Below are 15,063 nucleotides of genomic sequence, written 5' to 3' on the forward strand. Positions count from 1 at the left end.
AAATGACCATCATGTTTGGGTTTATGGCAAATGTAATTGAGAGGTTAGGCTGTCCCTGGAGCCTGCAACTGTTGTTCTGAAAACACTACGTTTTCTGAGACGTCTCTTTACTGAATGCTAAAAGAAACTGGATCCCTATTTTGACACAAATCAGTGTGCCTTTGGGGAGTTAGGTCTTTGCTCCAGGAGGACCACTATGGAGGAAGGAGATGTATTATATTGCCCTTTGGGGGGTTAGGTCTTGCGCCAGGGATGACTGCTACGGAGGAAGGAGATGTATTATATTGCCCTTGATTCCTAACAAGCACCATCGCTCTCTGCGGCTTCCGACTTAGTGCGGTCCCTGTGGACAATCAGATGTGAAGCAATTTGAACACCCTGATGAAGGAAAAAAAAAAACCATGAAAAAATGAAAACACTATCAAAGTTGAAATAAAAGTTTGTTTGCCAAACAGGTAATTACTTGGCTTGAACAAAAGTCATGAGATTATCAGGACATTTTTCTTCCTCTGGGAAGGAGACCTGTGGCTAGATGGAACAAAGCAAAAGAAAACAGTACAGGACTCAAGTATTCAGACCAACTGAATATGTCCTTCTAATATGCCCTAATGCCCTTCTCCCCTTTCTCCTGTTTGCTTCAACGCGTTCTATACAACACAATGGGGGTAGACGCCTCGTTGTTTATGCTACATAATGAGATCTCCTTCTTGGACTTGTGCACAAGTTTGTGCTTCTTGGGTGGTGGGTGTTCACGGGGGGTGCACCTCCCTCCCCCCCCAGGACTTCTCTGAACTCAAGTCGAGCCACAATCCCCACAACCATTGGGATGCCCTGTGTTGCATCAGCAGGAGGTGTGTTTCTTAGTGTTATTATTGGTTGGAAAGTGTAACATTTGCACCATATGTCTAGGCTAGTTCCAGGTGACGGGACCAATGCCACATATGAATCATGAGTTGAATGTATCAAAATTGTGGTGTTGTCACTGCTGTTTTTGGATGGATTGGATGCCCAGGGAAAAAGCAGAGTGGGAGGAAAAGAAAGAGTTGATCAGCTCCTATTCTGGCGTTTGTTGTTAGAAATTATTAAAAATGGTGGCTCTGCTCAGAAGAGATGGGTGTAGAAAAGCTCGGAATGCTTAATGCTCAAATTTCCCCTTAAATCATAGAAATGGAAGTAAACATTTATTACCATTTGGTCAAGTGTAGCATAACTTGCATTCATATTTCATTGTCAGTAATGGAGGTATGTGGAGATATACACAGACCTTGAGACAGCTGTTTGTTTGTTTGTTTTTAAATATTGCATACAGGCTAGCAGTTCATTGAAAGTAGAGGAGATAAGCCTGAAGGTAAGATCTGAGAAGAAGGCAATGCTTCATGCACAGCTCGTCAATCCTGATTTGGTTTGAAAACGAAAATCATGGAATACCAAAATCAAAGGAGAGTTGATTCAGGGAAAGGGAAAGGATGATGTCACTGGCCAGGAAAAGTTTTGAGTTCCTCATTCAAGTCCAAAGGTGCTGGTTTCTTCCACCGCCGTTAACAGCTTTTCATACAACATGGAGTACGAGGGATAAGGTGGAAGATCCAATCGATTGAAGCACGTGTGTGCCCTGAATGGGGGAGAAAAGGCTGGTCAAGGTGTTTGTTTCAATGGTACAACTGGCTTGGCTAGTTCTGTGCTCAGTCTGAATCTGTGAATCAGAAGTGAATCTAAAGAGGGTAGAACCATGTTTTAGGACCACCATAACACACTTGCAAACTAAGAAGCACAGCCTTGGGTTTCCCTGGTGGCGCGGTGGTTAAGAATCCGCCTGCTAATGCAGGGCACACGGGTTTGAGCCCTGGTCCGGGAAGTTCCCACATGCCGCAGAGCAACTAAGCCCGTGCGCCACAACTACTGAGCCTGTACTCTAGAGCCCTCGAGCCACAACTACTGAAGCCCGCATGTCTAGAACCCGTGCTCCGCAACAAGAGAAGCCACCGCAATGAGAAGCCTGCGCACCGCAATGAAGAGTAGCCCCTGCTGGCTGCAACTAGAGAAAGCCCGCACGCAGCAACGAAGACCCAATGCAGCCAAAAATAAATAAATAAAATAAATAAATAATTTTTTAAAAATTAAAAAAAAAAGAGAACCACAGCCTTCCAGACAGGAATAGACCAGTTGAAGGACTGGAATATCTAGAAACTGGAGGGGTGGGTTTGCATTTGGAAGCAAACCACGTCATACTAGCACTGCACTAGCAAACCAGCAACATTTTACAACTGAGAGATGACGTTGGATGTGGCCAGCAAAGGAACATAATTAGTATTAGAGGATTATGTTCCCAAGTCTCCTTGCCCAGCTCTGATTTCTGGGCCTCTGTAAACCCTGTGCATTGACCTAGAGGTGCCAACGGATGCCCTGGAACTCTCAAGATCCAATGCCCCATCAAGGCAGGTGTGATGGAGCAATGACAGTCCGACTCCTTTACCATTCATAGTGGGGCCTGCTTAACCTGAAGCAGAGATGCCGCATTTCCAAGAACAGCTGAGCTTGGGGGATAACCCTCCCTGGTTGCCTGCGGCATCCCGGTGCCACCTGCCCTGGGTTCAGCTTATTTGGTCAGGTACTTCATCCTGCAGGCCCATCTGTGTGGGCCAGTGTTTGGCCCAGACAAAGAACGGCTTTCCCCGCTATGTGCCAGTGCATGGACCAGGACCAGACCCTGCTAACCAAGTGAAGAGGGGCAGAAAAATGCCAAGTGTGCTTCTGGAACTGGCTGAGTTAGCCAGGGGCGGGATACGGGCAGACAGCATCTTCTTGGTTTTTTTTTATCTAATCATTTTCACTGTCACTCCCAAGTGGAAATAATACAGAAAAAACAAATCCTATTTAGAAGATAGCTGGGATCAGATTAATTCTGTAAAAGATAATTTCTGGGAACTGAAAACAGTAGCAAATGGCCCCTCTTCAAGACCTAGTCTGAACACCCAGAGTTTCTTCAAGAGTTGTTCTCGGCCCATTCATCTATAGGCCTGGTTAACTCTTAAATAAATCCTAGTTTGTAATCTAGAATGAATGAACACAATCAAATCACGATTTGATTCCTCATTCCTAAGTCCTCGCCGCTCTCCACGTGTGGTCCTGACAGCACGGAGGACCTGCTTACTTCATTACCTGGGCACTGGACCCACGGCTCCCAGGTGGGCTGGGGTTGTGGACAGAATCTGGAACCAGGGTTCGGAAGACCTCTATTCTGGTCACGGTCCAGCCACTGACTAGCTTTATAACCTTGGGAAACTCAACGAATCTTCCTGAGCCTCAGTTTTGTCACTTATAAAATGGGATAATAATACACATTCCGTGCACCTCAGAGGGCTGGTGTGAGGACAGCACATAGATGCCTTTCGTAAACCGTGAATCATCATTTAAGCATCAGGGTCGCTTACTAATCATGCGACCACCATTGCAGTCATGACTTTAGGAACTGTGTCACCCACGTGGGGACTTCAGACCCTTGGCCTCTTCCACGTGACTGCAAGCAAATGAATCAGCCTCATCTCGTGTTTGTGAAGTTGATATTTTGGGACTCCACTGGATCTGTTCAGTTGTGTCGTGTCAGATTCCACTCTGTCGGTGTTATTCTAGGGTTCCAGCATTTTGAGATCATTTTGGATGGATTGTGTCCATCACGGTACTATGTGTGATACTTCTAACCTGTGTCATCTACACAGTCGATCTCTCCGTCTCCTCGAGGTTTTCCAAGTTACCGACTAAAACGTGCACCAAGACAGTACCGAAGCCGGTCCTGCTCCTCTGCAGTAGAGACCACTCTAAGCTTGGTTACGAGCAAACGATGGAAAGAGGCAGCACCGCTACCGCGTGCGGCTGTGAGGCCAGTTCTTTAAGTGTGACTCCTTTTCAAGTCATCTTCTTCCACCGCCCAACTACGGCCTCAATCTCTGGACAGCTTCTCACTCTATCACTGCTGAATCTACTCTTTTCCAAGTTTGTCAATGACCTCTCGATTCCCCAATCCAGAGGCACATTTTCTATGCCCACCTCCTCAGGCTGTTTGAAAGCATCTGACAGCTCTTCCTCTGAACATCTCTCTTCCCTTGGCTTCTTTTTTTTTTTTTTGCGGTACACAGGCCTCTCACTGTTGTGGCCTCTCCCGCTGCGGAGCACAGGCTCCGGACGCGCAGGCTCAGTGGCCATGGCTTACGGGCCCAGCCGCTCCGCGGCATGTGGGATCCTCCCGGAACGGGACACGAACCCACGTCCCCTGCATCGGCAGGCAGACTCTCAACCACTGCGCCACCAGGGAAGCCCTTCCCTTGGCTTCTTGATGGCTTCTCAGTGGCTGTCAGTTTCTCTTAGGGACTCCCAATGGCTCCCTCATGCCTCCTTTGTAGCCCGACAGCCTACAGAGCAGGGCTTCCCACCCGGCACCACTGACACTTTGAGCTCGATGACTCTCCACCGGGAGGGACTGTCCTGTGTCTTGTAGGTGTTTCGCAGCATCCTTGGTCTCTACCTGAGAGAAGTCAGGAGGACTCCTCCCCGACAACCAAAAATGTCTCCAGACATTGCCAGTGTCCCCTGCGGGGACACAATCACCTCTTTCCTGCCCTCCCCTACTTGAGAACCATCCCTATAGAGTAAGCCAACTACCAACTTAACCAGACCTCCACCTTCATCCTGGGCTTGGGCTCAGTTTACATCTGCACTGAAGCATGTTTGCGTTAGAATTTTAGTCCTGTTAATCCGCCCATGACTCATACTTCTGTTGCCCTTGGTCCCTACTCTAAATGTAAACCCCTAAGGTTTTCTCCTCTCCTTCATCTTATCTCCACGCTGCCTGTGCTGGGTCTACCCTGACCAGCTCCCGAGTTTTCTTTCCTCCCAAGCCTTTCCTTGTCAAGTTCCTCAGTAAGGAAACTCTCCCACCTCCTGGTCTGGATGTGGTTCTCAGCACTCAGGAGTGGAGATGGTCACCGTTCACCCTGCTGCATGCTGGGCTGTGGATGGATGAACGACTTTTCCACTCCCCACTGCCCATTCTACATCATTACTTTTCAATCTTTGATCAAACATTTCTGTTCCTCTGAATCTCATGCCATTTAGATATTTTTCCCCCAAACTACAGGTTTTGTCCGGCATTTTATTTCAATGAAATAGGATAGGGTAGGAAATAGTGTACTACCTGCAGGTAATAAGGATGAAGTATTGTTTTGAGGAACATGTGTTTCAGGTACACACACACAGGAGTACCTATGCATGTATTGTATTGGGATGTGAAGGGCCCTTCTCTCTGTGGGCTGTAGTTAAGACACGTTTGACCATCAGTGATCTAGACGTACCTTCCATACCTTCTGACCTTCTGGGTAACACATTTATCAAAATCTCTGGTACTTGGCTTCAATGCTCTCAATTTTCAGGTCTTCCCACCAGACTGTGTAGCATCTGAGTCCACTTGGTTGGCTGTTCAGTGCCCTGGCCTGCCAGCTCCTTGACCCCAACCTCCGTGACCATTTCACCCCTCTTATGCTCCAGCGATGGTGGTTTATGAAGTTTCTTCACCAGGCACTGTAAACTTAGAGCCTAGAAACCTCTACCCTCAGAGTCCTTTGTCCTAATCCCCACACACTCTGGAAAGCACGGACCGATGTATGGTTTTGCTGTGATGCTCCCTCGTCTGGGAGGCCAGCTGCCTTTCTAGAGGGAAGGTCTGAGGAGAATGCAGCTCGTCAGAGCGTGGGTTGCACACGGGGCTCACGGTCTCTGGGGAGCCCCGGGTCACCCCGAGGGTGCTCGGTGCTCCTGCTTGCCTCAGGCTTCTATCACCTGCCATGTGGCCAGGCCAGGTCTTTCCGAACTACCATTATTGGAATCCAGAGGTTCTTTCTTTCTCTCCACACATAGGTGACACTTTCTAGGTTCTTGGATCATCAGAAAATGCACAAGGGAGACTAGTCGGGGGTTACTACTCAGAGGGTCGTCTTCACTGTCCCCTTAGAGGCATCTCAGCACTTGATTCTTGGGGCCCTTCTGGCCTACGGCGAAGTCCCCGCTTCCCCCGAGAACCCTCTCTGGGATTCGCGGGGCAGCAGCCTTCTTAGGAGCGCCTTGGCCCAGATGTGCTGAGCCTGTTCATACGCCTGACGTCCACCCTATAAGTTCTCTGTGTGGGTTGATAGGATTAATGAACATTTCAAAGCTTCCCAGAGCATATATGTAATTAGACTCAATCTCTGACCCCAAATGACAAAAGCAGTGACTTCCCTTTCCTAAAGAGTAAAACAGACTCCTCAGTGGGTCTTCTCTCCGTGGCCCACCAAACTCTCTCTATCAACTGTGTCCCCTGCGAGTGTCGCACTGGACGTCTTGTCCTCCAGGCCAGTTTGGTGATCTTTCCTGAACACAGCTGACCCTTCCCACCCCCAGGCTTTGCTCCTGCTGTGGCTTCAGCCCAGAATCCCCTCCACCCTTCCTTGCCCTTCAGGGCTCACCTAAATGCCAGCTTCTCTGTGTCATCATCTCCTGTCAACTCAATCAGGTTTAGATCTCTGTTCTACAAACTCACAGCATCCTGCTTTTATCTTCCCTTCTTAGTGCCCCTCTGATTCCACCTGGGGTCGTAACGACTTACTCTTCCACTCCGTTCCTCCCTAGACTGTAAGCCCCTCTGGGCAGGTTCATTGCTGTAGCTTAGGCCCTCCTTCAGGTGCACACTGAGGTGCCCACTATGAGAGAATCATCAAATGTGACTCAAATTCACTCCTCTAAAGTAAGAGCAAAATGTTTCCCAAAAACCTCATCCTCCAAATCTATCATTCAACCCGACAAATGGAAATCTTGCCTTTTTAGCCTTATTTTCTTGCCAGACTTCGTTCAGCAGGTTCAGTGCTCAGCAGAGCCGTGCAAATGAGCACTGAGGGTCTGCTGATCGAAGGGGGTGAAGCCAGGGCTGAAAAGTGCCCCAACGCTTTAGGCTGTTATTAACCAGCTGGGCATGCACTCTGCCTCCTGGGCCTGCTAATACGCACCGTCATCAGGTGAATTATCTCCGGGATGCTAGAAAGTCTAGGAAAGCTAGATGAAAATTATAGTTCAGTCAATCCTTCCACAATAGGGATTTAGCAAAGTGTCTGGGAGGCCATGTAGAAATACAGCTGAATTAAATACGAATCTTCTGTTATAATTAGAAAATATCAAAAAAAAAAAAAAAAAAAAAAAAAAGAAAATATCACAGTAGAAGAAAATAATGTGGATCAATCTTATGTTTGCTGAGCGGGTTTTAATACTATAGTACCTACACAGAAGTATCTCTTTAGTGCTCCTTATTTCACCGATGAGGAATATGCTACCCAAAGTGGCACAGAAAGGACGGAGGAAGTGTTGGGATGAAAACTCATGGTGCAGGGAATTCATTCCGTTCAACTGCCTGGAGCCCTAGTGCCTCCTTTTTTTGCATTATCTTACAATAATTTCATCAATAGCTTACTGTATAGAAGCCACTATAGAGACCGGAGATATACACGTGGTCTTGTCTGCACACATTTTGAAACATAGTAGGAGAAATGCAACAGGTACATGCTAACTATTCCAGGGAATATCAAGTGTATCCAGTGCTACGTCATAGTGAGACAGGCTGGGACCTGGGGTCCTTTACTGCAGTGCTTGCACCTGGACAAACATCTCCTTGAGCAACAGAATACAAAGAAACTCGAAGGGACTAAAAATAACTGCAGGCACGGGCAGTTAGGGGCAATTATGAACAATAAGATACAAAAAGGCCACACACCAACTGCCACTTCTGAGATGCCGGGAGCAAAAACGGGGGACTGTGCATGATCCCTGCACACAGCACCACCAAGGGGGTGTGCAGAGCACCGAAGCCCCGCCTCTGGCCCCACCCAGCCATTGGCCCCCACCCTCACTCCATTTAAGGGAACAGCTCACCACCCTGCCTTGGGGGCGAGTCCCAGTAAACCCTTTCCTGAATTTGTCTGGCCTCTTATCAATTTCTGTTGATTAAAGAGTCCAAGAACCCGGGTGGGTAACAGTAGAAGTCCAGACACAGTGCTGGCAGGACCACTTGGATGCTCCCCCAGATGAGGCATTCCTCTTTAAATTAAATTGGGCTACGTAGGACTGACACATGGACCACGTGATACCACTAGCCCAAATACCATCAGTCAACAAAAAATCACTAAGAATATGGTCTAAATGCACCTCCCCGAGACTTCTCACCCACACCTTTCACTAATGACTCACGGAACACTACTTTGGGTGGCAGGAAAGAATTCCATCCCAACGGTTAAGTGCCCAAGCTCAAATGACAAAGGGTACTTGGCCTTCTTCGGCAGGTTTCCCAAAGGCGGGCAGGAGCTCCATACCTGGGGAGAGATGTAATTTTCCCCCATTTCTCTATGCAAAAGCGCCGAAGCCCGTTGCTCCCTCGAAGGGCTGCAAAGCCTTCGTAGGGCACGCTTGACGTCCCCGTGACGAACTGCAGTAATCTGAGTCTCTGCTCGTTGTTGAAACGTTCCACCGCAGCCCAGAACCAGCGGATCACGAGATGCCCATCGTGATAACCTGAGTGGAGCAGGAGGGAGACCGAGAGGATGTGTAGAGGGGAGGAGGGAGTGGTGGGGGGGAGATGAAATACACATCAGGTGTGCCAAGAACTGAACAGCAGCTCTCGATCTGCTGATTTCTCTCGTGATGGCCTTTCCGTAGGTCTAAAACAATTTGTATAACTGACTCCAATTTAAAAACAAAAGTATTTAGAAAATAGGCACTTTGTAAAAAGGCTGTATGCTGTGAGGGATGTCCTCAGAGATGTTTGCTTTCTATTTAAACAACTGGGACCCCGGGAGTCCTTTTCCTGTGTGATATAAATGTGGACAAGGAGTGACGAGGCCTGGTAGAGATCTTTGGGGTTCCGAAGAGACAAAGCTCTCTACGAATATGGTATTTCCTGGTATTGTCTTTGTTCTGATGTCTTAGCTCTCGGGACCCACATACTGTGGCGCATCTAGGACTTAAGAAAGGCTGGAGGTGAATGTGAAACTTGGTCCACGGAAGATGCCGGGCTCTCCAAGTGCCCTTGGAGCCGCTGCCCCCAGATCAGCCCTGGGCCACAAAGAGTTGGGCCCATGGAAGTAGTATGGGGCCTCTCACAGGACAGTAAGGAAACCAAGCTTGGAGCAATCCCTTATGATAAGGTAGATGGTTCCCCACTGACTGCAAATGCACGAAACACTCAAAGATGCAGAAATCTATGTGGGCTGGGGCAGAAAGAAGGAAAGCTTCACCAGGGAAGGGAGGTGTGAGTTCGGCATGTGAAGGGCTTGTGGGAGTGCAGGAGGGGAAATAGAGAATGATAAGAATGCGGAATCAATATGCAGGGAACAGCAAGCCGACTAGACCAGCATAGACCAGCATAGGGGTTCTGCTGAGGACTGAAGGGACCTTGCTGGGGCCTCAGACACCTTAATAGCTAGGCAGAGACACTGTGACTTGACACCTTAGGTCGGTGGCTTTCCTACCAAGCCAGGAAGGGCCTCGTGGTCCCACAGAGGTTTCCTGCTACATGGCTGAGTGTACCGGGGAGACAAGGTAGGCTTAGATGATGGGCCCCTTGTTCACCCTCTATTATATTGATAGGGGTTTCTCTGTAATATTTTACATGAAGAAAGGATTTTCAGCTTAAAGAACGTTCAAAGGTTTCTAAGTAATAAGGAGCTTGATTGTTTTGTGGGGCGGGAAATGCCCTGATCAAAATAAATGTTTCAGGAAGGCTGGTACGGCAGCGTGAAGGTGAATAGCTAGGAGGGGTCAGACATTAGATTTGGAGAGATGACAGTGAGAACCGTGTTGCAGCAAACCAGGATTGATGTGAAGAGGGCTTCACTTCTACAGGGAGCAGGACGCCCTTTCCTGCCAGCAAACGACCCAGCTCTGGAGATGGCCCGTGGACGGTGGCGTTCTCTGGAACGCATCTCCACCGAGTTATGCCAGAGACGACCAGCAGGGATTACTGTCACCCAAAGGAAAGTCTAGGTTGGAAGCTGGCGGAAGGCATGGACCAGAGCCTACTTTGCACACGTACTGAAGTAAGGCCAAGTTTTTTGTAACCTTCAAAAAGTGATATTATTTTATATTTATATTATCACTACATATGGAATATATATATGAACAGTATTCAGCCATAAAAGGGAATGCAGTAGTGAATCATACTACAACGTGAACAAACCTTACTGAGTGAAAGAAGCCGGACCCCAAAGGCCACATACAGTATCATTCTATTTACATGAGGTATCCAGCACTGGTACATCCACAGAGACAGAAGGCACACTGAGGTTTGCTGGGGTGGGAGGATGGGGGAGAAAGGGGGAGTAACTGCTTCCTGGGTCCAGGGTTTCCTTTGAGAATGAGGAAAACGTTTTAGAATTAGCTAGAGGGGACGGTTGTACCACATTGTGAGTGCGCTAAACGCCACCACGTTGTTCCCTTTAAAATGATTAATTTCATGTTACGTCAGTTTCACCTCAATAACATTTGTTAAGAAGTGAAGGACTGTGTCTGTGAGAGCCCATCCGTCAACAAGCCCCGCTCACTCACCTCCCCGGTACTCAGCGTTGTTCCGCCAGTCGACCAGGTCGATCTCCGCCGTGCCCGCGATCACCAGCTCCAGCTCCCTGGCATCGAACACGGAGACCAGCCTCGAGTCCACCACCTGAAATCCACATTAGGCCTCAGCCTCCAGGCTCAACCTCCTGGAGAGGTTACATTCATTATTATTTGTGGGTTAAGCTGGGAGGCTGACCATTGTTTACACCTTTTTCCCCCAAAGTGCTATCATGTTTAAGTTCAGAATCAGGAGCATTTTGAGACAGTACCCCTTCATGAGCTGGGAACTCAAAAAAGGTCTACTGCTTTTCACTACTGTGATATTCCCTCTCGGAATGATGTTATGAATAAGCCTGACTTGACCTTCCAGTGTCACATTTAAGTTTCCAAATAACATTGCCTTTTAAAGGCAAAAAGTCCAAGTCCCTGGACTCCTCTCCTCTACATAAAACTAGGACTTATTTCCCAGGAATGGACGTTATATATTAAAATGACTGTCTTTTCCTTCCTTTCTCCCCTTACTTCCTGAATTCCTCCTTCAAAGATCCGGGAAGATCTGCTTGGTTAGTGTTCTAAGCTCCGGCTTTACATCTTGTTGCCAAATATATCAGGTACAACTGAACACCTGCAGTGGGTACCTCCTTTAATCAAACCAGTGGACCAGCCAGTCACCCACGCTATTCTCTATCACAGCAGCAAAGAAAACCTTCCAACACCCAAACCCTTGTTTCTAAATTGCAAAAGTTTAACCATGTCAATTTTTGGTGCACACAAAGGCTAGCAGTTGTCACTGTCCTTTTTTTTTTTTTTGATTACTATTGATCTCTGATGCTTTTTTTAAAAAACTTTTTTTAATTGAATGAAAGATTCTTTAAATTCTATAGTGCTTTAGAACTTTCAAAAGTTTCACACACGTGATTTCATACAATCCCATAATACGTCACTGTCCTCCTGATTTACCATCTCAGCATGGATCATGTGGTACACAGTGACACTAGGAGCATATCTCCTTTTATTGTGTTTTGCTTTATTGCATTCTACAGATACTGCTTTTTTTTACAAATTGAAGGTTTGGGGCAACGCTGCATCATCAGATGATGGTTAGTTTTTTCAGTAATAAAGTATTTTTTTCAATAAGTTATGTACATGGTTTTTTCTAGACATAATGCTATTGTACACTTAGTACACTACAGTACAGTGTAAACATAACTCTTATAAGCACTAGGAAACCGAACAATTCACGTGACGCTTTATTGTGACATCGGCTTTACTGCCATGGTCTGGAACTAAACCTGCAGTATCTCCGAGGTCTGCCTGTGTAAGAAAATAAAAATCAAGCGAGAGCGGACGAGGCCCTCCACTTCATTTCACTCATTTTTATTTCACTGAGTGAAAGGAGATGCAACACGCACATGTCTTGGCAGGACGTGTCATGTGTTTTCACAGGTGGCACAGCAGGGCCACACCAATGCCAGTTTTGTGAGACCACGAGAGCTGGGTTTCCCAGAGAACTCTGACCCCTCACCCTCTACCCCCAGGAGGCCCTCTTTGCACGCTGGTGAGTAGAGCTGAGCCCTCTTCCTGCCTTGCTTGTCCTCTCCCTTCTCCTAACAAGCTGTGTCGGGGGTGAAGGCCTGGCGTGCCTGCCGAGCCTGGGTCTCACCTCGTAGAAGCCCCGGACCAGGGCCTCGGTCTGCTGCACCGCTCCGCGCTCCACCCGCCACCTCACCATCCTCTCGATGTACTCTTTCTTGTTCTTTTCTGTCACTTGGGTGTTCGCTCCTCCAGACTTTAACTCCCTCTCCGTTACCTTGAGGGGAAACAAAGATCATGATGCTTGTTGACTCAGCTTATCTTACAGTGAGACAGATCGATTTTAGGAGGATGAACTCTTTGCAAAAAGTCGTCTTCACAAGCATTTGGCATCATTACTTTCTTGCTTCTTTTTCCTTTCCTGGAAGTTACTAGAAAGGTTCTGGTTGTTCTAAGCAGATACTTCAGTACCTTAGAAGCATTTTTGTTTTATAAAGAGAAAATGTGTTTCTTTAGCTCAAGAGGCTTAATGGAAATAAAAGAAAAATGCCCCTGGTTGTCCCTAAATGGACTGGAATGTCCTTATCCTATAGTCACATACTTGATTGCCCCAAATCCCAATTAGATCAAATTCTTAACAGCCAAATTCTTCCCCAACCACAGCAGATCATTGGCAGGAAAACAGTGGAGGGTGGGAGGATACTTTTGCAGCCAGGTATAAGAGTGGCTGAAGAGTGACAGCCTGACCTTGAGAAAGGAAACAGAGATTGAAGTTGCCACGTAGTATGAAGATGCATGTTTGTTAGGACAAGCTAACAAGAAAAGTGATGATCTGCGCTTTATTGTTTTGAAAGGCAAGAAGGCACATAACATATTAGACATTTTTTTTAAAAAGAGTTGGTGTGTTAAATTAGGAAGATGGCGGAAGAGTAAGACGTGGAGATCACCTTCCTCCCCACAGATACACCAGAAATACATCTACACGTGGAACAACTCCTACAGAACACCTACTGAATGCTGGCAGAAGACCTCAGACCTCCCAAAAGGCAAGAAACCCCGCACGCACCTGGGTCGGCAAAGGAAAAAAGAATAAACAGAGACAAAAGGATAGGGACGGGACCTGCACCAGTGGGAGGGAGCTGTGAAGGAGGAAACGTTTCCACACACTAGGAGTCCCTTCGCAGGCGGAGACTGCGGGTGGCGGAGGGGGGAAGCTTTGGAGCCGCGGCGGAGAGCGCAGCAACAGGGGTGCGGAGGACAAAGGGGAGAGACTCCCGCACAGAGGATCGGGCCGACCAGCACTCACCATCCGAGAGGCTTGTCTGCTCACCCGCCGGGGCGGGCGGGGCTGGGAGCTGAGGCTCGGGCTTCGGTCGGAGCGCAGGGAGAGGGCTGGGGTTGGCGGCGTGAACACAGCCTGCAGGGGGTTGGTGCACCACGGCTAGCCGGGAGGGAGTCCGGGGAAAAGTCTGGACCTGCCAAAGAGGCAAGTGACTTTTTCTTCCCCTTTTGTTTCCTGGTGCTCGAGGAGAGGGGATTAAGAGGGCTGCTTAAAGGAGCTCCAGAGACGAGCGCGAGCCGCGGCTAAAAGCGCGGACCCCGGAGACGGGCATGAGACGCTAAGGCTACTGCTGCCGCCACCAAGAAGCCTGTGTGCGAGCACAGGTCACTCTCCACACCCCGCTTCCGGGGAGCCTGTGCAGCCCGCCACTGCCAGGGGCCGGGATCCAGGGTCAACTCCTCCGGGAGAACGCACGGCGCGCCTCAGGATGGTGCAACGTCACGCAGGCCTCTGCCGCCGCAGGCCCGCCCCGCACGCCGTGCCCCTCCCTCCCCGCGGCCTGAGTGAGCCAGAGCCCCCGAATCAGCGGCTCCTTTAAGCCCGTCCTGTCTGAGCGAAGAACAGACGCCCTCCGGCGACCTACACGCAGAGGCGGGGCCAAATCCAAAGCTGAGCCCCGGCAGCTGTGAGAACAAAGAAGAGAAAGGGAAATCTCTCCCAGCAGCCTCAGAAGCAGCGGATTAAAGCTCCACAATCAACTTGATGTACCTGCATCTGTGGAATACATGAATAGACAACTAATCATCCCAAATTGAGGAGGTGGATTTTAAGAGCAAGATTTATGATTTTTTCCCCTTTTCCTCTTTTCGTGAGTGTGTATGTGTATGCTTCTGTGTGAGATTTTGTCTGTATAGCTTTGCTTTCACCATTTGTACTAGGGTTCTATCTGTCCTTTTTCCTTAAAAAAATTTTTTTTCTTAATAATTATTTTTTATTTTAATAACTTTATTTTACTTTATCTTACTTTATTTTCTTTCTTCCTTCCTTCCTTCCATCCATCCATCCTTCCTTCCTTTCTTTCTTTTCTTTCTAATTTTTCTCCCTTTTATTCTGAGCCGTGTGGGTGAAAGGCTCTTGGTGCTGCAGCCAGGAGTCAGTGCTGTGCCTCTGAGGTGGGAGAGCCAACTTCAGGACACTGGTCCACAGGAGACCTCCCAGCTCCACGTACTATCAAATGGCAAAAATCTCCCAGAGATCTCCATCTCAACACCAGCACCCAGCTTCACTCAACGACCAGCAAGCTACAGTGCTGGACACCCTATGCCAAACAACTAGCAAGACAGGAACACAACCCCACCCATTAGCAGAGAGGCTGCCTAAAATCATAATAAGTCCACAGACACCCCAAAACACACCACCAGACGTGGACATGCCCACCAGAAAGACAAGATCCAGCCTCATCCACCAGAACACAGGCACCAGTCCCCTCCACCAGGAAGCCTACACAACCCACTGAACCAACTTTAGCCACTGGGGACAGACACCAAAAACAACGGGAACTACGAACCTGCAGCGTGCAAAAAGGAGACCCCAAACACAGTAAGATAAGCAAAATGAGAAGACAG

General features: G+C 48.2%; 1 protein-coding gene across 1 annotated transcript in view; it reads right to left on the reverse strand.

Moving 5' to 3' along the window:
* Positions 1–983: 983 nt before the first annotated feature.
* Positions 984–15,063, reverse strand: part of HECW1 (HECT, C2 and WW domain containing E3 ubiquitin protein ligase 1) — a 253,204-nt gene continuing 239,124 nt past the window's right edge. The window contains exons 24-27 of the mRNA XM_060019836.1: positions 12,287–12,433; positions 10,615–10,729; positions 8,385–8,583; positions 984–1,612 (exon numbers count right to left, since the gene is read on the reverse strand). Coding sequence (XP_059875819.1) covers positions 1,501–1,612; positions 8,385–8,583; positions 10,615–10,729; positions 12,287–12,433 — 573 coding nt within the window. The 3' untranslated portion in view covers positions 984–1,500. The remainder of the gene's footprint in view (positions 1,613–8,384; positions 8,584–10,614; positions 10,730–12,286; positions 12,434–15,063) is intronic.

The sequence above is a fragment of the Delphinus delphis genome, chromosome 9 (assembly GCF_949987515.2).
Source record: "Delphinus delphis chromosome 9, mDelDel1.2, whole genome shotgun sequence".
Taxonomy (NCBI): Eukaryota; Metazoa; Chordata; class Mammalia; order Artiodactyla; family Delphinidae; genus Delphinus; species Delphinus delphis.